We start from the raw sequence: 23,545 nt of genomic DNA, 5'->3' as shown, positions 1-23,545 counted from the left end.
AAGGAATAGGTTTTATTTCTTCAGGTCCGTTTGTATGGAAGATGGCTTGTTGCAGAAGAGAATAGAGCTATGCATCATTAAACTGGACCATTTGTTACTAGCACCTCTTAATGTATCAACAGCTATAAACAGCTTTTAAAGGAATCATTATGCTCACCTCTGGGCCAGAAATGATGTTTCACCAAATGTCAACTTTCTGACTAAGTCGGGCTCACGTAATTTGATTTTTAAAGCATCGAAAAATTAAAAAAAAAAAAAAAAAAAAACCACCAAAAAACAAAAACAAACAAACAAAAAACAAACCAACCAAAACCCACAAACCCTCCTGGTATTTCTTGAGTGGCCTCCAACTTCAAAGCAACCTTCCTAAAAAGAGAAGGTGAGCTTTGTGAAATATTAGAAACTGTCTTAGCTGCCAGCAGGTGACTTCGTGGTGGCCTATAGACTGCTTGTGATACACACCTATCTTTTGAAAGAACTGCCATCAATCTCGACTAAAGAACAGCCCATTTGCAGGCAGGGTAACGCAGAGCTTCAGCTCAGGTGGGACCAGAGCTAACCTAGTTCAGTTTCTGCATTCAGCTTCTTTGAACGTTTCTAGTTTTTTGTGTTGTGGTTTTAAGTGTTTGCATGAGATGAAATGTATACCAATTCCTCCTCTTCTGTGTGTGCTTTCTCTTACTTTGGAGTCTTTTCCTTTATTGCCATGCATAGTAAGAGCTCCAAGCCACTTGCAGCAAAAAACATGGTTCTCAATGGCAGTTTTGGTATTGCTCATGAGTGGTGAACTAGGAGATCTTCAAATCGGTTTTCATGAAAATTCTTCATGAAGAGGCACAGGTCATTAATACATAGTAGTCTTTCACCTGGAGTTGCTGCTTAATGAAGAGAAAAATGGAGAAAAACTTCATGTCAAAGCTTACAGCAAAACCATGCATTCAAAATAATTCTCTTTGGAATCATTTTAAACAGTGTTTATTGCTTTGATGTTGCCTTGATCATATTTTAATGTTTAATTAAAAATAAAACTCCAAGCATCTGAAATTATATTGTACCTTAAAGCTCAAAGAGAGTAGTTTTGGTTTTAAGTATTTTTTTTCTCAGACAAAAAAAAAAATGTCAGGCTATTTGATGTTGTGTCATACTAGAGGAGTGCACTTGGCACTGATGTATATGATGTTGGTTTCCATGAGATTACTGATGTGAATGAAGATTACTTATGAGAATAAGGGCATGAAAGAGAAGGTCTACAGGCTCCATGAAAACGTTCATAAAAGAAATCTATAATTGTGGGTAGAATGTGCAAAGGTTTCTCAGCCTATCAGCTCAGTTAACAGAAAGCTAAACAGAAAGAGAAGACTGCGCTCTCGTTCCTGAAGGAGTTGTTAGGCCCACGCTATCGGATTCCTCATCGGCACTGAACGTGATGAATGGCAAGGGCCCGGAGCAGCTGGCTGCTGTCTCTGAGCTGCGAGCTTGTTCTGCACGAACTGCTGCATGCCCCTCATGTTCAGTGTCCACAGTGAAGAGTAGGAACAGGCTTTGTGTTTCTCTCTCTTACCGTGTTTTTTCCTTCTCTATTTCCTGCATTCTTATATTATGTGTCTGAATAATTCCGTTTCCACACAAGTATCCAACATACTCTCAAATTTTTAAGTTGTTGAAAGCCTGCAGGTGACACTAACTTTAGCTACTGCAGCAGCTGCTTTAAGGGTGGATGAAAGGAAGCGATGCTAATTCTAACATTTATGCTTCCTATGGGCAAGGCACGCAGTGCTCTTCTTCCAACCTTCACATGACTGCTTCTACCTGTGTGCTACACTAGGTCTGGCTACTGCAGATAGACATTTGGATAATGGACAACTCTTTGAAAATAAATACATAAAAGTAGTGACATAGCCTGGATGCTTTGCTTATATCAGATAACTTGTGCTTTTCTTTTTTGAGTATATGTTGTTTTCCCCCTCTACATACATGCAGGTACTTTCCAATGGTGCCAGTGTCAAGATAAAGTCAGTTCCTTAACTGTTATTGAAAGAGTGAAAATGAGTGTGGAGAGAGGAGACTGCAAAAGAAGTGTGCTGCATTTTTATAGTAATGAATCTGTATTCTGCTGATCTGGGTACAAAGTCCAGATGGTCCCATTCAAAGAGCAGTTGTAACACAAGCTCTGTCACTGCCAATGTGTAAAGATGTGTCTGCCACACATTCTTAATTCTAACATACCTGCTGTTTAAAGCTGCCTTACTACTCTGAGCTGAGTGTTACCTGAAGGTACTCGCAGCTGTGAAGCATAGGAAAATTCAGTTTTCTGACTGTGAAGAGGGATGTTGTTTCTGCTGGTGAAATTACGAGGACACCTGTTCCCTGGAAAATAGATTGAAGCCACTGGCTCTCTTAGTTCAGGGCAGTGGATGATCATCACTGGTTGGGGCTGCAGGTCAATGTTGATGCAAACCAGGCTGAAGTCAGTGAGTCATTACCAGTCCCATGAGAATCTTAGTCCCATTAGGAAGTATTATTTAAGCAGCCTATCCTACAGGATATAGCAGAACACAAAATACTCTGAGAATTCTCAATTGTTTTGCTTTTGATAATTGTAAGTACTTGTTCAAGATTTGAACATTGACCCCGTCGTTTCCAGTCTGTTCCTAGTGGACAGAGCTGTTAGTATAAACAGGCACTGCAGCAGCTGGCACTTATCCTGGCACTAATAAGTGTGGTTGGCGGTCTTGGCAGAGAGGAGAAGGAATGTGTATGAGCTAAGACACTGAAGATCTTTCTTGCTGGGGATGGAGCACCTCATGGATGGGTTTCAGGTGTGCTGCTATGGCAGCTTCTTCCTTCTGGACCTGCAAACTGTCGGGTTCAAATAAGCGCTGTTAAACACTGGTTGAAGTCACTGTTTTGGTGCTTGACTGGACAGGATGCATATTGAAAGCACAAGTAAATGCTTTTCTGTAATTCATCTTGTTGGCTGATTTGCAGCCCCTTTGTTCCTCTTGTTGAGCCAACAACTTTTAAGAACCCCAAAGTGTTTGTTTTTTTTGGTTAATTCCGTTTCTCATGAAAACACTAGGAAAGTATTATGATGAGAGGACTAATCTACATGCATAGTTACCTGCATGCACAGTGCTATAACAAATGGAGGAAAACTTGGTACAGGTGGAAGGTAAGTCTAAAAATGCACAAATAAAACTTGCAAGTGACAAATTATCAAAATTCCTTGTAACACAGCATCAGAAATGTAGCACTGGCATATTGTTTTGGTCATTTTGTATGTATACGTAATGTGTTTTTAAACTTTTTTTTTTTAATTTTGCAGGGACCTGAGCTGATGAATAAATATGTTGGTGAGTCTGAACGAGCAGTGAGAGAGGTGAGAAAGTGCAAGCTATACATAGTGTTATGCTAAGCCTTCTGGGCATTCAAATTCTCTGCTTTATAAGGTTACCTTTAAACTATCCAAAAAACTTCCTTCTGGCTTAAGTTTTAGAAAAGGAAAGAAAAAAAAAAAGTAGAAGGGATATTCTGTGTTGTTTAAATTCTTCCTGTATTGGCCTAGTGATTGCATGTCAAGTTTGGGATCCAGTAGCAGCTTTCACTATAAGCCTGCATCTCACAGTATCATAAATAAGTTCTAAAAGGTCCAGTTTTATCAAAACAACCCCTCAAAAACAGATGACAAGGCTTATGTCTGTTCTGTGATGCTCTGTAGCTTCTGAGGTGTGCAGAGAGTGATAGCATTCTGTAGACAGTGAGTGTGTCATTGTTGTTTTTCTAGATCTTCAGGAAAGCCAGAGCGGTGTCTCCTTCAATTCTTTTCTTTGATGAAATAGATGCCTTAGCAGTTGAAAGGGGAAAGTAAGTAATCCTGTTAGAAAAATCATAAATGTTATTTTCTGATAAATTACTCTTACATTGTGGAAGCACAAGTGTTTTACCTTTCTAGAATTATTTTATTAAATACATTCATTCCACATGCAGAAGGATAGCATTTGTGACTTCTACTAAATACAAATGTATTTAACTTGCCATAAACAGGTAAGCAGGTGGAGTTCCTCCTTTCTCATCTCATTAGCAGGGATGATTCTACTGGTTCTCATGCCCTTTGGCTCTTTTCTGTGGTTTTAGCTTGCATTTATTTCCAGTAACCAACTCCTTTCTTTTCCCAGAGTTGTTGCACTGGCCTAATACAGTGTCTCTGTCATGCAAACAATATGATCATATGCTATATAACACGGCTTTCCAAGGAGACTACGCATATGCCTACATTTACACTTTCGTTTACACATTTTGCCAGACTGGGAAAAATGTCATGAAAAGGTTTGGGAACACTTACGGCCTTTTATGTGTGACATTTAAAAAGGGATTAATGTGCAAGCAGCTACCAATGTTTTTTTTAATATCCTGCATTGTAATCATTGAGAGATGTTTAGCTCTTGTCTGAAGGAGGATTATAGCAGACTTTAGTTGCTCCTATAGCATTTAAGATTTGACAGGTTCTGTAAGTGGTCTTTCTTGGGGGACACCTTCTTATAAAATACTACTACTTGTTGTGAGCAAGTACTTCTTTTCTTTGTTGTTTTGCATGAAAAACTATCAAATATGTGCACATAGAAATTATTTCTCCAGTTTAAAAGTGCATCACAACTTCCTAATTTTTCTGGAAAAGAAGCTACCTTGGCATCCATACAGGTTCCTTTGTATTGCAAAAGGGCTGTTTGTATCTGCAGGAAAGGATAAAAAGTGTCATTCTGACATTTCAGTGGCATAAATTGTTTATGTTGTAGGAGGTGGCATCATGTGCAGCACAGAGCTGCCCTGTGAAACAGCTGAGAAATGAACACATTTTCTGCAGAAAATACAAAATCTGGTAGAAGATGTCTTCATCGGCATCCTTCTCATATGCAGTGTATGCAACTGTGAAATTTGTAAACTTTCTAGAAATGCTAGCCACCCTGTGGTACGCACTGAAACACCTGCCTGCTTGTCACAATAGAGAAGTTGCAAAAATATGTGCTGGAATCAAGCCAATGGGGGGGAAAATGTCTCCTCCTGCTGCAGTTCTTAATGTGTTTAGCTTTCGGAAGCACCACTTCATCAAGATAAAACCTTTTGGAAGAATAAGCCATAGTACATTTTAATCAGCCTTTTCACACAGTGCCCTAGAGGTGGTGTTTGTGTTTGCTTGCTTGCTTTATTCTTTTAGGGAGTAAACAACCCAATTTTACCTTACCTGGAACTGTCTGGGGGGCAGTAGGCCTGGCACAGCTCACTGAAGAATGTGGTATGACCTGCTGCAGTCATGTTGTGCTCGAGACATCTGGTTTTGGAGCTTTAAAAAGAACAGGGTGGGACACAAATATTTCATTGTCAAATCTGAACCAGATGGGAGGTAAAATATGTAGCAGAGTTCTCATAAAATTCATCTGAAATTAAATGGTGTAGGAAACCAGACAAGGCACTTATTAGAAATGGCCTTTTTTTTTTTACAGGCTGACTTTGCACAGTAGGAATTTGCAAATGCATTAGAGATGCTAACGATTTGTGGCCTCTGGAGATCCATTTCCTGTACTATTACTAACCATACTTAGGTTTTCAAGGAAACACCTGTTTATATTGTCTCCCTATTCCCTCTGTTGGTTGCATTAGTTTTCTCTGCCTTGGCAGTGAAAAACACTCTGTGATACAGCTTTGTAAAAGTTTTTCCTCTCAGTTTAAATCCTTGTTAGGATGCTGTGGGCTTTGTGCAGAATGTGCTGCATCCCAAATCTCCCAGGTAGGTAGCCCTTCCTGATCCTAACAGGATGTGTCTGGAGATACAGAGAAGCCTAAACTGTTAAGTTGTGAGGGTAGTTTTATGCATAGTTCAGATCTGAAATACAGATGTGAACTAACACTGAGTAATTGCTTAATGCTTTTGCTCTTCAAAGCATTTTGCCAAGTATTCATTAACCCATTATGACTTGTTTAGATTTGACTAAAGCTTGTGGGTTTAAAACACAAATGTTTTTCTCCCAACCCTCTGCAGGGATCACTAAACAATCCCTTCTCATCAACAGGCACATACAAACTACTAGACTTTGTAATCGGTTATAATACCAGTATTATCAAGACAGCTAAGGAATTTTCTTGTTTGCACCATTCAATATAATGTCTCCTTTACCTCATGTAGTGGAGTCTCTGTCACTGCACAAGCCAGTACTCTATGGCAAACACTGTAGCTGCATTCGGAATTTTATTATACATTCACAAGCCATAACCCCATAATTGTAATACATCTACCACTCTACCTAATCTAACTGTCTCGTGTAGCTGTTTTGTTTTACAAAATTTATTTGTGTGTGTTTTATTAGTTACAGGAAATAATACTTTGAAGTCAGCAAAAATTATATTAATTGACATTGTTCAGTGTCAAAATGTATTATTTCTGAAAGGATTACTTCTTATCCAGCCTGCTTAGAAGTTTCATATGTTTTGCATGTAGGCAACAAACTAATACATATTAATCAAAGAATTAAAACTGTGGGCAGGATACATGTCAGCCTCAAAGAGAATTTACAAAAAATATAATCCTGCACCTCTGAAAGAAAAACAGTTCAGTGTAAGGAGCAGTTGCTTGATGGAGAACGCTGGAGATCCTTGAAGCAGGAGGTTGAGAGAGTGGTTCTGAGTGGACTTGAGTTTCCAACGTGGTAGTGAAGACAAAGATAATTTGAGCTGTATTAATTTCTGCATTTTGTTCTGTTCCACTGCGCTTCTAGCGCTGTTGGAAGGTTTTTCCCATTTTCTCTAGTTTATGTTGAGATGTTAGAGGACGTTCAGAGGGAATTGCAAATAAAGAATCAGGAACTGCATGGACTGACTATAAAGAAAAAGGGAGGTATTCACTATAACTGATTCTAAAGAACAGATGACAAACCTGCGGAAGAAAAGGTGGTAGAAGGCTAAACGTGTCATGATAAGTTTTGAGCGGGGAAAAATGATTGAGATAGGAAACATCAGAAAGGCTTTTGGTAGAGAATTCTTGTCACCGTGAGTTAGTCATATGGAAGAAGCTCCAGCAAACTACCACTTGACATCTTTAAAACAAAACTGACGTTTCATGGATTAACATGCAGCGAGGAGCAGTCATGCACTGGGGGAGGTGAGCTACGTGATGCACGGAGCCTTTTCCACCGCTCTGTGGTTCTAATTAGTGTTTGCTTCCATGAGCGGGTTACGACTTTTTTTTCTTTCTCCTTACTTTTGAAAGCTGCTGTTACGACTTTTTGTAGGAGAGACAGTGCTGAAGCGAGACCCGCAGGACTGGTCCAGATACAGCAGTGCATGAGGAGGAAAGTTTGCCTCACAGTAATCCCTTGCCTGGACAAAGCTTGAGAGGCTTTACAAATTGCACAGCTGCAAAGAGTTATGGGTATTTGTTATCCCTTGGTATCCTGACCATGTAAAAACTAATTCTTCTGGCCATTAGAGGTTGCCAAGAGGGAAATGGCTTGGTAATTAGACTTGAAAGTGATGAATGAACGTGGCTCTGTGTAAATGCAGCACAGACAGTCTGTTTGCTGAACTTAAGAAATCTGTGCTTTGGAAATGGGGCATTGTTTATATAAGTAGAATTTTTAGGATTTTTGGGCAAGAGACATATTTGTTCCTTTTCTTGTTTTTCAGAAGCAAAGCATTTTCCCCTTTAACTGCAAATCTTTGTAATGTAAGATAGGAAGTGTTGTATACTGATGTGAAAGACATTGATAAATTCTATTTTCAAAGGCAGGGGGGAAAGACAAGGGACAAAATCAGTTCTTTGCATTTGACTTGTGGAGGCCAAAACAAGTTGGTAGATGAGTAATGCTAACCTTTTTAGAGTGAGGGCAGAAGTGACAAAGTGGAGGGACTTTGGTACCAGTCTCCTGAAACTACAATATGATGTTGCTTTTTGGGAGATATGTTATCCTGAGTGCTGGGGGGGAGGATAGGTACATCCCTAAGCCACAACTTAAAATGCTCAGAACCTGTGAAAGACATACTGTTTTCACTTTAGGTATTAAAATGTTTGCAACCTTAACTTTTGAGGCTCTCAGGCTTCTAAATGAAGCTGTGAGGAACATCATCTTCTCTTCTGTACTGTGGCATCTCTGATTTTAACAGGGACTGTGATAAATCTTCTGGTTTTAAACCAAGCTGCCTGTCTTTCCAGAATATTTTAGCACATCTTTATACTGTACACTTTAGCACATATTACACTGAACACTTGAACATACAGTCACATTTTTGTATCTATGCAAATTCCCTGGTGTAATTGGCAGCATCTGTCATGAAGGAGGTTAGTGTATTGAATCCTAGCAATGAAACCTGTGGGCTGGACCCTGCAGGGACAGAGCAAAGTGGCATTAGGTAGGATAAGAGGTTCTTGGTGGAAAACGGCCCTGCGCAGGGTAAAATACCAGTAGTAGACTGGAGGACATATTGTCACCCTAACACCAGTAATGCAAAGGCAAAAGAAAGTGAACAAAGTATACACTGAAGAAATGGAGTTTCCCTGTGCCATACTTGTGAGGGACCTGATTCTAGCAGCTGGCTCAGACAAGGAGCTTTGTGTTTCTGGCTTACGTTGGTGCTGGTTGTCCCTGAGTTGGAGAACATCAGCTCATTCCCTGCAATCGTAGGATCGTAGAATCTTTCGGTTGGAAGGGACCTTTATAGGCCATCCCGTCCAACCCCCCTGCAGTGAGCAGGGACATATTTGACTACATCAGGTTGCTCAGAGCCCCGTCCAACCTGACCTGGAATGTTTCCAGGGATGGGGCATCGGCCACCTCTCTGGGCAACCTGGGCCAGGGTTTCGCCACCCTCACTGTGAAAAATTTCTTCCTTATATCTAGTTGAAATCTACCCTCTTTAGTTTAAAATCCTTACTCCTTGTACTATCACAACAGGCCCTGCTAAAGAGTTTGTCCCCACCTTTCTTATAAGCCCCCTTTAAGTACTGGAAGGCTGCAATAAGGTCTCCCTGGAGCCTTCTCGCCTCCAGGCTGAACCACCCCAACTCTCTCAGCCTGTCCTCATAAGAGAGGGGCTCCATCCCTCTGATCATGTTTGTGGCCCTCCTCTGGACCTGCTGCAACAGGTCCATGTCTCTCCTGTGCTGAGGGCTCCAGAGCTGGATGCAGCGCTCCAGATGGGGTCTCACCAGAGTGGAATAGAGAGGCAGAGCTGTGTTTGGATATCAAAACACAATATTTGAGCTGTGTTTGGATGTGATAGAGAGTTGAGGCATTCAAAACTTTTGTGACTGCTGTCTGAATTCTTCAAAGTTTTGGAATTTGGTATCCAAATAGAAATATTGTCTGGGGAAAAAAGCTGCATGTCCAGTGCCAGCTTTCTATTTTAAGTCTAGCAAGGAGTGGTGAAAAAGTAAAGTTTTGAAACGATTTTATCATACAGTAAATCTTGTACTTTGCTCTGGAATAGCAATTTTTACAAATAGCATTACGCATAGGTTGTGTACATATATGATCAATGTCTGCAGTCCCTTTCATTTTAAAACAAACTTGTTAATGATGCTTGTCTAGCAAGAATCCTTTATCACAATGTGTTTTAAATCTGTTTTTCTTCCTTTTTGTTTAAAGAAAACAATAATTTCTAACTTTGCCAGCCTGTATTATAATTCAGACATTTGAACTCAGTAGAGAGTTTCATTGGCATTAGTGGAAGCGGGGCTGGATCTGTAAACTCTTTTCTTGAAGTCTTTCAAGTGCATGGATAAATGTGCAGGGTTTAGAGGGACTAATCAAGTCTGTTAACATAGGTAAGCCTGTTCTGCAGGGCTTGGGAATGCTGTGGCAAAGTTGACCTGCAGAAAGATGCTTCAGCCAAAGACATGAATTTAAGCCTCTGTCTGGATTCCTGCCAGAGGCCCAGTTGAAGTGGGTAACAGGACTAGACGGATCAGAACTCGGCATACATGGTGACCACTGCGATTCTCGGAGTGGCTTTGGCTATGGAAAAACATCAGCTTAGCCACACTGAATGGGCCCAAGCAGGCTACAACTGCCTGCACGGTTAGGATTATAACGATTGAAGGTCTCTTCTCTTCTCTTTTTTTTTTTTTTTTTTTTTAATTTTAAATGAAATACAAGGGGAACAGAATTGTAACTAAAACTTGTAAATGAAACTTATTCCAGATGAAGGTGAACCTCATATACTTAAATATTGTTATAATGAAATGAAATCCAGTCTAGTTAGTTAATTCTAGGTCTGTAATACTTCCAACTTAAACTGTACTTGTTTTCCTGGTAGGCATGATTGATTACAGTTTTCAACTTGAGTAACTTCTAGGAATGCACAGAGGAGAAATGCTGAGGAAAACGGAAAGAAGGGAAGTGGGAAATTTACTGTGCATCAGGCGTGCTTTTGGGCTTTTTTGTTTTTAAGGCAACATCAGTGTTAACAGAATAGGAGAACTCTTGACGTTAGCATCCTTGCTGTTTCAGCTAGGCAGTGCCAGGGCCAGCTGAAAGCGAGGTCTAACGTCCGTCTTTCATGGACGTGCATTTGGAATTAGTTGCAGGCAGATGGGTATGGACAATGGCTCACCACCTAGGCACTTAAGGATTGGGAGATGTGCTTGGGGAAGGCCCTCTGGAAGAAAGGCTGTTGATTCCAAACCTGTCTCAAATTGGCTCCTTTCCTGTTCTCTCACATGAAATTGCATTTAATTTTTCTGAGCATACTTCACTAACTCCTGGAAGCTTCAATAATAAGAAATTTGGGCAAATGGAAGAGGCTGGTCGTATGACCGTGGAGGATAATTAGATTGTTTCTGCAGCAGACTATAGGCAATTTGTTTCAAAGTGACCTGCTGACAGCTGAGCACTGTTTTCACAAAGCTCATCTTCTCTATTTAGGAAACTTGCTTAGAAGTTCGAGGCCACTCAAGGAGTATTAGGAGTTCTTTTATTTTTCTATCCTTTTCTAATGTCTTAAAACCAAAATGACATGAATTGCCCTTAATCAGTGAATCGACTTGGCAGAACACCATTTTGGCCTGGAGGTGACCATAAAGTTAAATGTTCTGTCTGGTCTCTGAATTTCCCAGACTTCCCCAGGTTTCCTCTGGAGATTTCCCTTCTGTAGTACTTGAATTTTGCTCTTGAAGAAATGGGGAAGATGCGAAACAATACAGTGGGTAATAGTAATAGCTGATACAGGTGTGTACAGAATACGACAGCATCTAATTGTAGGGTGCTGATGGAGAGAAGGTTTTAGGATTATCTTTTCAGACTTTTCTGATGGCGCAGGCAGGAAAATGCCCTGCTATGGGGGATGTTTCTTATCTTAGCACTGAAGAGGTTTTTAGTTGTTTTTTGTGGTGGTTTTTTTTTTTAATGAATAACCAAAATATTTAAGTGATAACATACAAGATTTGCATGCTGTATAGCTCTCCTAGACATTTTAATTAGTCCAAGCCTGTAGTATCTGTTATGGTCTGAATTAATAATAGGCAATGTAGTTGTACCATACATGTGCCAGAAGTGAATTTGGCCAATTTTTTTAATAATGATCATTTAGGCCTAGGTATGCTTGCTATGCCTTTTTGTTTTATGAAATACCTCCTTTGTTTTGAGTGCATGCACGTAGAGGAATCAGTTGGTAATTGTGGGTGACAGTTTTGCAACTCAAAACAGGAATGGTACTTGTAAGCAGAAATAAGTATGCGATGTAAAAGGTGTTGTGATTTTGAGGGGGAGGGGAAAATGGCTATAGAGAAAAAATAGTGTTATTGTGCTGCTTATGTAAACATGCATGTCTCTGTAAACCTAATATGTTTAGTAAAGTTTGGGGTTTAAAGCCCCAATTGCATTCAAGGGAAACAAAGTTCAAAGCTAACATAAGGGCCTGCTCTGCTATCTTTAGATACAGGAATATTCTGACTGAATTAATATTTCAGCAGGGTATATCTGTGTGGAAGAGCCTGCTTTTTCTAATTGGCATGGCAGTGTCCATTCTGCTGGACAAAATGCCCCACTGATAGAATTTTTGAGTGAAATATCTGGGAAGATGCTGCAATTATTATTTTTCTGGTAATACTATTGGAGTAGTTTGGTTCCCCCCCCGCCCCCGCTGTGGAAAACCTTGAACTGCCAAAGCTGTATTTCACCAGCATTTGTGAGGGAAGGAAATAAAATAGTGTGACAGTTAATTACGATCATGGCAGTTGGACTGAAAAGACAGACTTGGCAGGTGCTCCTTGCTGACAGGTTACCCCTGCAAAGCCCTGACAGAAATGTCAGACTCAATAAAAATCCTTCAGACTGTGCGAGCGAGGCGACTCTCGCGTGGGAGTGTGCTGGCAGGGGGCTTTGGTATTTCAGGAACCTTTTACCTCGGTAGTTTGTGGAGTAGTGGAGAGTCCTGCCAGAAAGGTCTATTTCAACCTATATTAATTTTTTGATACCAACCATTTTGTCATGTCAATGAGTTTTACATTTGTTTTGATAGGAAATTATTTCCAGAGATTCCAGTGAAAGAATTATTTGAGATGATATCACATCCACAAGTATTTTTAAAATCTGTAAATTTTTGTGATGATTGCAATTCTTTTGTTAGGGGAAAAAAATTAACAAAGGCCGTTTTTATCTGTATGTAAATCTCGCCTGATACAACATTTTGGAAAAGAAGGTGGGCTGTACTCCCTCCTCACAAAACCTGCATTATAGATTTCAGCTGCATGGAGATTAATCCCTCTGCAGTAATTTATCCTGGATACTTCTCCTGAGGTCTGCCTCTTCGACCTCACAGATCTGCCTGAGGTAGGGTCATCTGTGCAGAAATAGGGCCTTTTGGGAGAGGGGCCCTCCCAGACTTCCTTCTGGTTTTGTAGCTTCACAGTTTCTGTGAATTTAGGAGTGCTCAAAATGTTATTGTGTGAATATTTCCTGCATTTCCACATTTACAGTTTAGCAGCCTAACTAAATTAAGGTCCCGATTCTGAAGCTAAAGTGTTCAGACAGGCTTCAGTGCCATTGAAGTCAGTGGTGGGATGGAGAGTCACTGGTTCTTTGCAGGATTTAAATGGTCATTGAGACTTAAATACATTTTCCAATGAAAATGACATCTGGTGTTCTGAAAAAAAAACACTCATTCTGTTGGCTTTGGGAAGTGTTCTAGGTTGTCAGATGGTGCAAGTGTATGTTTGCATTAGCTCACAGTGGCGATGCTTACTAAATTTCATCATGCAGTGAAACCATGACTGCATTCTCAGACTGTTTTTAGTTTTCAAATATTAAAACATCTGTTCGATAAGGGGGGGAGGAGAAGAAAAGGAAGTTAAATAAGTAAAACTGTACAAAACGAGTTGGTTGCTGTCAAAAGAATGCCTATAGCAAGAAGGGTAACAGAGTTAAATCTGGTGATTTCATACATCTGATTATGTTGGGAAGCAAAATCTCCATGGCTTGAAGAACTGTGTAAGCTGGTGAACCGTAGTCCTTGAAACAGTGATAGAGTCAGGCTGCAGTTCCTTTCATATCCCCAGGAAGAAGCATGAGATGGCTTAAGATGTTCAAGGGGAAATGTTGGTGCCTGCTGAGATCTGAATCCAGCTGGTAGAACAGTCCTTGGATAAGGCCAGAAGAGGTAAGAAAAAGAAAAGGTGCTATGGAGAGCCCTCACCTGCTGTATTAAATTTGGAGCTGGGGCTCATGGTCTCTCAGTTCCAGCGGACAAGGTGAGAATTAACTCAGATTAATTGTGAGGCTTTGGTACACTGTAGAATGCATGTTTTATTTTGTCAAAACATGTATTGGCAGTGCCTTTAGCTAAAGTAAAATACCAAGAACGGATTTTGTTCTCCATAGTCATCTTCAATAGTCTGCTTTAATCCATGTCTTACCTGACAGGCCTTTGCCATTCAGGAAGCTTTTGTGGTGGTCAAGTGAAGTCAAGTGCCTGTGCAGAAGCACTTGTCTGCTTGGTCTGAGACTGGTGGGACATTTGCAGGATTAGCTGAAGCATCATACAGAGGGAAGGATATCTGCCTCTAAATAGTGTAATAAACTAGTAAGAAAAGACCTTCTCCCCCCCCCCCCCCCCTTAAAACTCCTTCATTGAGTGTTTTAAAGAAAGTGGGGTTGGCAAAAAGATTAAAATAACACATAGCCTACAGACTGATGTATTTCATTAGGGCAACACAAGAGATTACTTGAAATTCTCAGGCCCTTATGGAGCAGCAAGACGCCTCTTTGCTCACACGTTTTTTATTGTGAAGTTCAAGGTATTTCTGGTTAGGGCACGGCTCTTGCATCTGTGCACCCGCGCACACATGGCCCTGTGTGGATTATGTGAGGGGCTTAATTCTGACTGCCTGGATTTGCAGGCGGCGTGTTGACAGGAAATTAGTTTGTACCAGGACGTGCCTTTTGAGGACTATTTCCATGCAGTTGTGATGATGACATCAATGTGCGGAGGTCAGATGGGAGGGGGGGGGCAAAGACACCCCCTTGGCTGGAAGTTGGTTTTGGCGATGCCTCCGTGGGACGGAGGGCTAATCATAATTTGTTTCTCTGGCTGCCGTTTGCGTCAGAAGTCCGGGCAGCCTTAATGAACGTTGCCTGTGTTACTTTGAAACCTTTGCTGGGAAATCATGGGAAAATGGAAAAATGCATACTTGCGTGTCACCCTTCAGGTTAACAGTTTAGGCAGCGCTACAGCTCTTGGAGCGCATGGTACGGCTCCGATGCAGCTCCGAGCAGCTGGTAAAGAGATCTCTCACTGTAAACCTGTGCCTGCCTGTGATTTTTTTATAGGGTATCCTGTTAAGCCAAAAGCTAATTTGCTGTAGACTCTGTGCTAAAAATGGTGCATCATATGACACTTTAGTGAACTATGAAAATAAAAGCACTGAAATTGGAAATTCCTGGTGTCGTAGGTCCCAGACATCTCTTCATTTGATACTGTTTTTATTATTGATAGTTTTTGTGTGCGTGGTTTTAAAATATTTTTAGTCCACTTTTAACAGATAATAATAAAGCCCCTAATACTGCACTGGTGTCCCCCTTCGTTGTTTGAGTGGTATTACGCCATCAGTTACTTTCAACTGCAATTTTCTGATTATGCATGAAAGCCTTTGCAGTGTGCATTTCCCTGCAACAGTGGGTTTTTTCTTTAGAATAAACACTTCTTTTTTTTCTGGCTGAAGCTTGTAAGGGAAATTTTTATATGGGTGAAAGATGTAATATCCGTTTTAGCCACCTCTCTTTAAAACCAAATATTTCCTCATTGTTTCTTAAAAAAAAAAAGAAAAAGTTTAGCGTCTCCCCCAAAGTCTTCTAGCTTCAGATCATCTCATGTAATGTTAACATTTTGGTCCCAGTCTTACAATTACTTTTTTCCTTTGCTTAGCTTTTTCTTGTGTGCAGTCTATTGGGTATAAAGTCAAGTAAATGTGAAACCTATGCAAGATGGGAGGCCTGAATCCCTACTGAGACTAGCTCATGTTACAAAGGTGATTTTAATTTCCTTTAAGCTCTGTGTCCTTCGAAAAGCATTTACTATCCTTGTCCAACACCTGAAGTGTTTTATCATGTTCAGCCCTCTATAAGTCAATGGGACCGTGACCCACGGGTATGTTAGAAACGCTCTAATATCACTTGGGAATTTCTAACGCGGCTGCAGCAAACCGAAAAGCTGATGACTAGCTAACCCAAGTCCCTTCTCTCATATTTTTTAGCAGCCTAAATGTTCTGTTAGCCAACATTTATTATAACTCCTCAAAGATATTTTCCAGAGTAGGTCTGATAAGTTAACTGTTCTGCACTGGAAGATTACAGAACCAGTTGTAGAATAGGAAAGCTAGAGAATTTATTTGGAGGAGATGTCCACAGCAGCGATGGAGTCATTACTGTTGCTTTGGCTCTGGGACATTTAGGAAGCACTGTGGTTGCGGGCATGCTGGTGGTGAATGGCAGTGCTGCAACTATATATGTCTGTAATAACTATGCAACTATACGTGTGTATCCTCTATTTGTTGGAAATAATTAGAGTGCTTATATTTTAAAATGTAGTATTTCTTTTTGGAAACTAATGTTCAGCAGCACAATTGTACTGCATTTGCGTGTGTCAGTGCCTGTACATATGTATAAACATTTAAAAGTACTTTTGGAAAACCACTTAAAAAAAAATTTGAGATTAAAAGATTTTCTTAGTCCTATGTAGATTTGGGGTGACGCTAGAAAAATATATGTTGCAGGAAGAAACCCAGCCTCATTTTAAGTATCAGACTTCTTTTCACTTCTTAGTATGAAGTTGAGGGATCTGGGAGAACTGGAGAGATATTAACTTTTTTAAATAGTATTGAAAAGGGCCTGTTTAAGGGTAGAGAAATGAAGCCCTCCCGTGTGCAGCGGAAGGGGGAATAGCCCTGGAAGAGCAGTCCTGTTGGTGAAGGAGCATGTAGGGGCATGTGTGCCGTCCGCAAGGGAAGGTTTTGTCGAAAACAGTGAGGCTTTTGGTGTGCACTAGGAGCAGGGCTCCTAGTTTCTGGCAAAGGAGGATAAAACGCGCATTTTTGGTGCTATCTGGCAAGCCTCAGCTGCTTTCCCCAGCCTGCTTCAGCTTCCTTGCCCCTGCTCAGCAGAGGGAACTTTTGGGACAAGCCACTGCCTGCGCTTGCCCTGGCCCCTCCTGTATTTATGTCGAGCTGGGTGCTGCAAGGAACACATACATATCGCTTGTGTAGTGATAAAAAATAAAAATAAAGAAATAGGAGTGAAAAATAGAAATAAAGCCTCTTTATGGAGAATTAGAAGGATGTTATAAAGAACACAACCATTCATGAGTTGTATTATTTATTGCAACATATGTGCTTGGTATCTTGATTTGATTTATGCAATGTTGTCTTTTTCTGCATTCTGTTACATGTGTGCATATGCACACATATATATGTATGTGCACACATACTTATGTGTCAGAATTGCCTAGGAAGAAGGTGGTACATCATTTGGTTATTCATTTTAAAATATTAGAAGCTAAAAAATAATAGTTTATTTCTGTAATGCTTTTTTTGTTGCATATAGTTAAGCAATTTGAGCAAATTCTCCGTAAACTTCAAGGTTACCAGAGTTAATCTGAGGCTAAAAAAAATAAATGCCTAGAATAATTTATGCCTTGTCTGTTTAGGTTTTTCACATATTTGTGATTTCAGAACTGGAGTTTTGTGTTTCTCAGTCTTGTGTGGGGGTTTTTTTTCCTGATATAGGGAAAATCAGCTGAGTTAAAGCACAACGGTATTATGAGGCAGTTGGTCAACACTTGATTTATCCTCATTTGATGAGAATATAAAAATGTAGAGCAACTCTGCAAAATACATACCTACCTAATTTTTTTATACTGCAATCACTTGGATGGTGCTAAAAATGAAAGTTTGTCTGACTAGTAAAGAAGTTGCATGAATTCAGTTATCTTAAAATGTTTATTCCAGACATCAACATTTTGTTAAATTCTTTACAACCTACATAGCAGGGTAGTAAGTGAAAACCACTGCAGCTAGTTTATCAGATACCAAGAAATCTTTTGAAGGACTAATTCTCTAATTTGCTTGTACTCACTTCATATGACTGGTACTGTTTCAGGGATTGAAGGTGGAAATAAAATTCAGAAAGAAGATAAAAAAAAAGATCCCTGCAAATTGAAAAGAACTTTATGTTTTTTCTTTTCTTCATTTTTTTAGGAAGGGAAAGCTAATGCTGTGACTTTTTTTTTTTTTTTTTTTAAATTAGCTCTTCAGGTGCTGGCAATGTAGCAGACCGTGTCTTGGCTCAGTTGTTAACGGAAATGGATGGGATAGAACAGCTGAAGGACGTGACAATTTTGGCAGCTACAAACAGACCGGACATGATAGACAAGGTACAAATAGATGCACTGTCGTATATGCTGTTCTCTGGAGAAGACCACATTTTAGTATAATTCCATTCTCTTTTACTCTCCAAACTGTTGTCTAATCAATGTAATGATTAAGAGTAGAAGTTTGAAAATGAAGACGAGGCAAAGGAAAGGATTATGTCCCTTGGTTTTTTTTTCCCCCTTTACAGAATTTTTAACAAAACCGAAATGTTTTGTGATAGCATTAAGTGTCTGTTTCCTAGAAGAAATTTTCCTTAAATCAAGCTCATGGAACTTGTGCAACAACATTTCTGTCAAACTGCTTCTGTGGTTTTTGCTTCTGTTTTGTTTATGCAGGAGTTTGCTGGAGTTTGTTGGTTTCATTAGTTACTTCCTCTTGATTAAATGTCTCCTCGGTGCCATTAGCCTGCTGCCAGCAATACGGTTTCCAACTGTAAACAGCGTAATTTCTCCTTAGATCCTGCGGCAGCTCTGCTGGAGTGACAAGAACATTGCAAGTTTGTAAAAAAGGGAGGGTTGTAACACTTACTGCAGAAAACCTCCAAACACAAAACCAACCCAGCAGCCCTCTAGAAAATCCACTTTAAAACTGTCTACCACTGCTGTGTCTTCTCACAGCTAAGTGCAGTAGACGGATCAGCCTGAAGTGATTTCCTTTAAGACACGTTTTGTAGTGTTGGTAACGTTCTTTAGTCCACAACTTTTCACCTTCACAACATTCATGAATCTGATGACAAGTTAATGAAATTTATTTTTCCTGATCTTTTCTAGGGTTTCTTAGAAGTTTCTTAAATATTTTTTCTGTTAACAAATTCTCCCATTTTAAGCTGTTCCTGGAGTAATCTCTTCTGTTTGTCTTGGAGCATTCAGGCATAAAATACATATGAAGCACACACTTCTAAAGTAAAGCTCATATACACATGAAGTCTGGAGGGAAAAAAAAACACTTGTATTTTGGCTCCAGAACACAGCCTCTTCCCTTTTGAACTGAAGGGAGCCACACAGCTGATGGTGTCCTGATGAAGGCTCACTTAGAGCTTACTTATACACTACCTGTGTGCCTGCCATGGCAAAGTAGAGCTAGCAAAGAGATAAAAGTCCGTAAAACTCATCAGTGAAAAATATGCTTGTGCAAAATGGAAATTTTCAAGATTCCATTTTTGTCAACTTGATTTCAGTTGTCTTTGGTGACCATTCTCTGGGCTCAGCCTAAGCTGAATTTGAAAAAAAACTCTGAACAGAAAGGAAACTTCCTTCTGAGTCAGTTCAACACTGTGCTGGGTTATTTCCATCACTGCTTGGAAATTCAGTTCTCTGCCATTATCCCTTTTGCTGGATTTCTCTTGGGCCCACGATGAATGCTGTTTTCTTATATTTTAGTTTTTATTTGAAATACTGGCATACTGGGACAGTATTTATCTGAAATATTGGCAATATTTTGTCAGTACTGCCATGTGTTAAGGGTGCCACCCTGCAATACCGAGAACTGTTGAAAACTGCTTTTACCAAGATATTATGGGCGGGAGGAAAGTTCTGGTAATTTTGTAGAAAGCATTCACTTACAGGATAGCAGAGCAAAATTTCACCAATCTGGAGGAAGGGGGATTTTAAACTGTGATTTAAAGGGACAAAATACCATTTGAGTTGGTATTGCTCACGTTGTGTTTCATTGAGACCGGACAGGCTATACTAGACCACCATCTTCTCCTGGGTCTATGTAGTATTTGCAGTGCATATGTTGTGCTTTCCCCCCCCTCCTCCCCCAGAAGGAGAAGACTGACACCAGAAAGTGTTTGTATTGTGAACTTCACTTAATGGGAAACTTTTCAGTAGCAGCTTTTAGTTTACTTTGTGATCAGGGATTCCTCTGAAAAGGCAACATTTTGTTAAATCAATTTAATATTTTATATGGAAATATCAGTTCAGTTATGTATTACAGTAAATGAGTGTCCTGTTTTCATAGGTGTATGATGACTGTACAGTAATTTTTAATGCATGAACTTTACATGTGGTATAAAGGCACAAGGCAGTCTGTGTTCTCTACTTTCAGGGGCTGGGAAGATGTCTGGTATACTTTTTGTGACTTAGTTTTTCAAACCAAGAAATGTTTGAGGAATGCACGCTTTGTAAGTTTTATATTATATACTTACAAAGCTGGTAATAATCCATTCAGCATCTTCATTTATGTGGCTCGTTCTTAACTGAAAATATGTGATGATTAATCTTCTGTAACTTGAAAACAGCACGTGGGAAAAATCAAATGCAAGGGTATTCCCCTGAGTTTAGTGCAGACTTCATCATCCCTGCAAACACTACGGTGTGTTGCTTTCAGGTAGTGAATAGATTTTGAGTCAGACTTTATGTTTAATGGTAAACTTGTTTTGACTTGTTACAAATGTCTGTTAATAAGTTAATTTCTCTAAGATGTCATGATTGTATTGAAATATTATTCCAACTTTGTGTCCCATGTTTGTAGCACTTAGCTACTTTGCATCCCATTCATGTGACGCTGGAAATACTTTGGGATAGTTTCTGTTTTTCATAAGAAAACAAAAACGGCACGTACTGTGTTCAGCCATGTATGATAGAGAAAGTGATTTCTCTTGGAAAGGAAATATTCTGGAACAAGATGTTCTGAACATTCTTTGAAAATGATACAGAAACAAAACACTCGGAGTCAGTAATAATAGTAAAATCTTCCCTTTTCTTCTTCATTCTGTAAGTAGAATTGATGAGCAATAATTAGAACAATGCTTTTTGGTTTTTGATTTACCCACTCAGGAGTTATTTTTTTCATACCTAAAATGTTTTGCAATAACTTTAGGGAGCTGTTTATGATTCAAAGCTTCTGTGTATTTTCCCATGTATCAGTTGGCCTAACACGAGAGATCACTCATCCCCACAAACCTCGCATAAAATATTTTAAACACTGTATATAATTTGATTAGCTTGAAATTAAATGTTCTATTCAGTCATACACGTGGACAAGCTTTGCAGTGTAGTCTGACAGATTTCCATGGAAGAAAACCTAGACCAGCTCGTCAGGATTTGTGTGTCCTTTTTTTTGTCTTTTTTAGTGGAACCTGTTTTCGTAGCCTTTTAGTACTGGGTTTATTTCTTGGGTCAGAAGGGTGAATTGCTATCATTACCTGCTCGTGCAGATATCTTTTTTTCCTCTTGAAGCACTGTTTCAATCTCCATTAGCAGGGATACACAGAAGGAGGAGAGACTGTCAAATCCCCAGGGACCTTGGTGAATGTTTTAGCACAGGAAGCAAGATGCATGTTGCTGCAGCATCAGATAGTTTTACCTCCTGCTAGGTCAAATTTGAATGTCAAACACATTAGCTGTGATGTAAAACACGAGGCTCTGAGTGAAGTGATGGCCTATGGTATTAGGACGACATCCTGGTGCTCCTGAGAGCTTCAGTTGTCCTTATCATGGGCTGCAGAAAAGATGTATCCTCAAACATGCTATTTGCATAAGAATGACAGGATGTGGAAGACAAATGAAGATTAATGAGATGCTGTGCTGTCAACGTTGCCCATTGTCTCTAGATTGATGATGGTCTGGATTTTGTCCCCACATTCATGGACTTCAGCGTAGCTTAAACCAGAAACTATCCTGGTACATTGAATACTGAAGAGCTGAATCTTCACAAATGCTTTGCTAATACCAGAGGGCTTGAAGCATCTTGCATGCTGGTATAAGAACGTGTTCTGTATATTGTGCCAGTCCAGAGGATTTTGCTGCCTCCTTTTGTATATTTATTTTGCTTTTTAGAAATTTCCTGCTCCCTAGGCTTCCTTCTCACTTCCTTCCTCTTCCACCCTCTCTTCCTTCACCTGTTAAGTTTTGCTGTTCCTTAGATAAGCTCTGTTGGTTTATTAAGTTGCTGTATTAAGCACTGGGTTTGAATTCAGCTGCTTTAGTTTAAGAACCAAGTGGATACTACCGAGTTCTGTGTTCTGCTTATGTGAACAAAATAAAACTGCGGCCTATATTCTTCCTGGCAACTGCTAAGCATGAGGAAAGGGAATAAAACTCCCTTCCCCTGTGGTTCACTTGGATTTGGAGGAGTGTGTTGGGCAGAGAAGTCAAACAGAGGTTCATCAAGTTGATCTGACCCTCAAAATGTTGATTACTGTGTAGTTATGGGACAACCTTAATTTAAGTGGCTTGTTTTGATGAAAATAAAAAATGCATGATAGAGCCATTTGGCAGAATCAGTGAAGAAATTATAATTTCTTGCCTGCAGCAAAAGTAAATAATCTTTCCTCTTTAAAAACATCAAAGTTCTGTCTTTCTGAAGGCTTATGGAAGAAATTCAAATATTTAGGTTTGCAGTTTTACAAGTTAAAAGGAATAGGAAAGAATCTTGCATATTTATTCATTATTGTCTGGAAATGTTTATGTGCTGTTATAAAGCAGATGATGCTACAAGCATATTTAGCATAAACTTAACTCACTACCATGTAATATATTTTCTTATTTACATATTTGCTTATTTGTGATTTCCATTTTGGTCAGAGATACCTTACTAAAGGTTCTTCCTATATTACAGCCTGGACTTGATAGGATTTCAGTTTTCCCAAATACAGTGTAGGACTGTAGAGTTACAAGCCACATAATCCATCAGTCATGTGCTACGTTTCCCTGTGTGACACCCCTCCACCCCACTGTTTGATCAAAGGTTGTAAAGCAGTCTAGGTTGGAAGGAGCCCCTGGGAGTCTTCTGGTCCAGCCTCCTGCTTGAGCAGGGTCAACTTCAGTGTTAGGTGAGGTTGCTCAAGGCTGCTCCCAGGAGAGTTTTGAGTTTTCCAAGGATGGACACTTCACAGCCTCTGGGCACCTGCTGGGCTGTTTGACCACCTTCACCGGGAAGATTTCTTTCCTTATGTCTAGGAGCCTAGCTTGCTTTAACTTGTGCCTGCTGTGTACCTCTGAGAAGTGTCTGGCTCAGTCTTCTCAACAAACCATCCAACCACTTCCTGCTGCTTTAGGTACATGAACACAGATAGAGTTGTACATGGAATTGTGAAGGTGAACTTTGATTTTTTTTTTTTTTCTTTCCCCCCCCCCCCTGGCCCTAGTACTCGGGTGGGAAACCCCTTAATCAAGCTGTGCCTGGAAGAAGGTCCCACCTATGCTACATTGCTTTAGGACTCTGGACAGGGAAATGTAAATATCTAGCTTTTCGTTCTGCTCTGCATTGGATTTGGCTCAAGGATGAGCAGTCATGTGTCCCTTGGCCTTGCAGTGATACAATATGAGCAGAGGAAGGGGGATATGTCTCTGGCTGACATTTCTCAGCATTAATTCTGTGCAGATTTCATCCAGATTTTGAAGATGGGCACAAAACTGGGTGCTTTTTAGAAGGAGATGGTGCTGGGAAACTTAGTGCTTGGCAGAATAGTTGAATAAATCAGTACTAAGTAAACACTAACTAGAGTAAAATATTTTTACATACTTAATTTGGCACTGCTAGGTTACCGGAGATGAAGTAAACTGCTTGCCCTGCCTGATACCGGATTACTGAAATCAGTATTTGTAGACGGGCTTTGTAGGCATTGCAAGACTAGAACAGGTAGGAAAGTATTTCAGAGCAGGAATCAAAGTATGTAAATGTAATCGCCGTGTC

The 23,545-nt window shown here is 39.9% G+C and overlaps 1 protein-coding gene across 1 annotated transcript in view; it reads left to right on the top strand.

The window, feature by feature from the left end:
* Positions 1–23,545, top strand: part of SPATA5 (spermatogenesis associated 5) — a 178,600-nt gene that overhangs the window by 44,661 nt on the left and 110,394 nt on the right. The window contains 3 exon segments of the mRNA XM_010292540.1: positions 3,326–3,379; positions 3,785–3,864; positions 17,781–17,907. Of these exon segments, the coding sequence (XP_010290842.1) occupies positions 3,326–3,379; positions 3,785–3,864; positions 17,781–17,907 (261 nt within the window).

The sequence above is a fragment of the Phaethon lepturus genome, unplaced genomic scaffold (genome assembly GCF_000687285.1).
Source record: "Phaethon lepturus isolate BGI_N335 unplaced genomic scaffold, ASM68728v1 scaffold3328, whole genome shotgun sequence".
Classification (NCBI taxonomy): Eukaryota; Metazoa; Chordata; class Aves; order Phaethontiformes; family Phaethontidae; genus Phaethon; species Phaethon lepturus.
The sequence above is the reverse complement of the archived record's forward strand: the minus strand, read 5'-3'. Positions and strand labels throughout refer to the sequence as shown.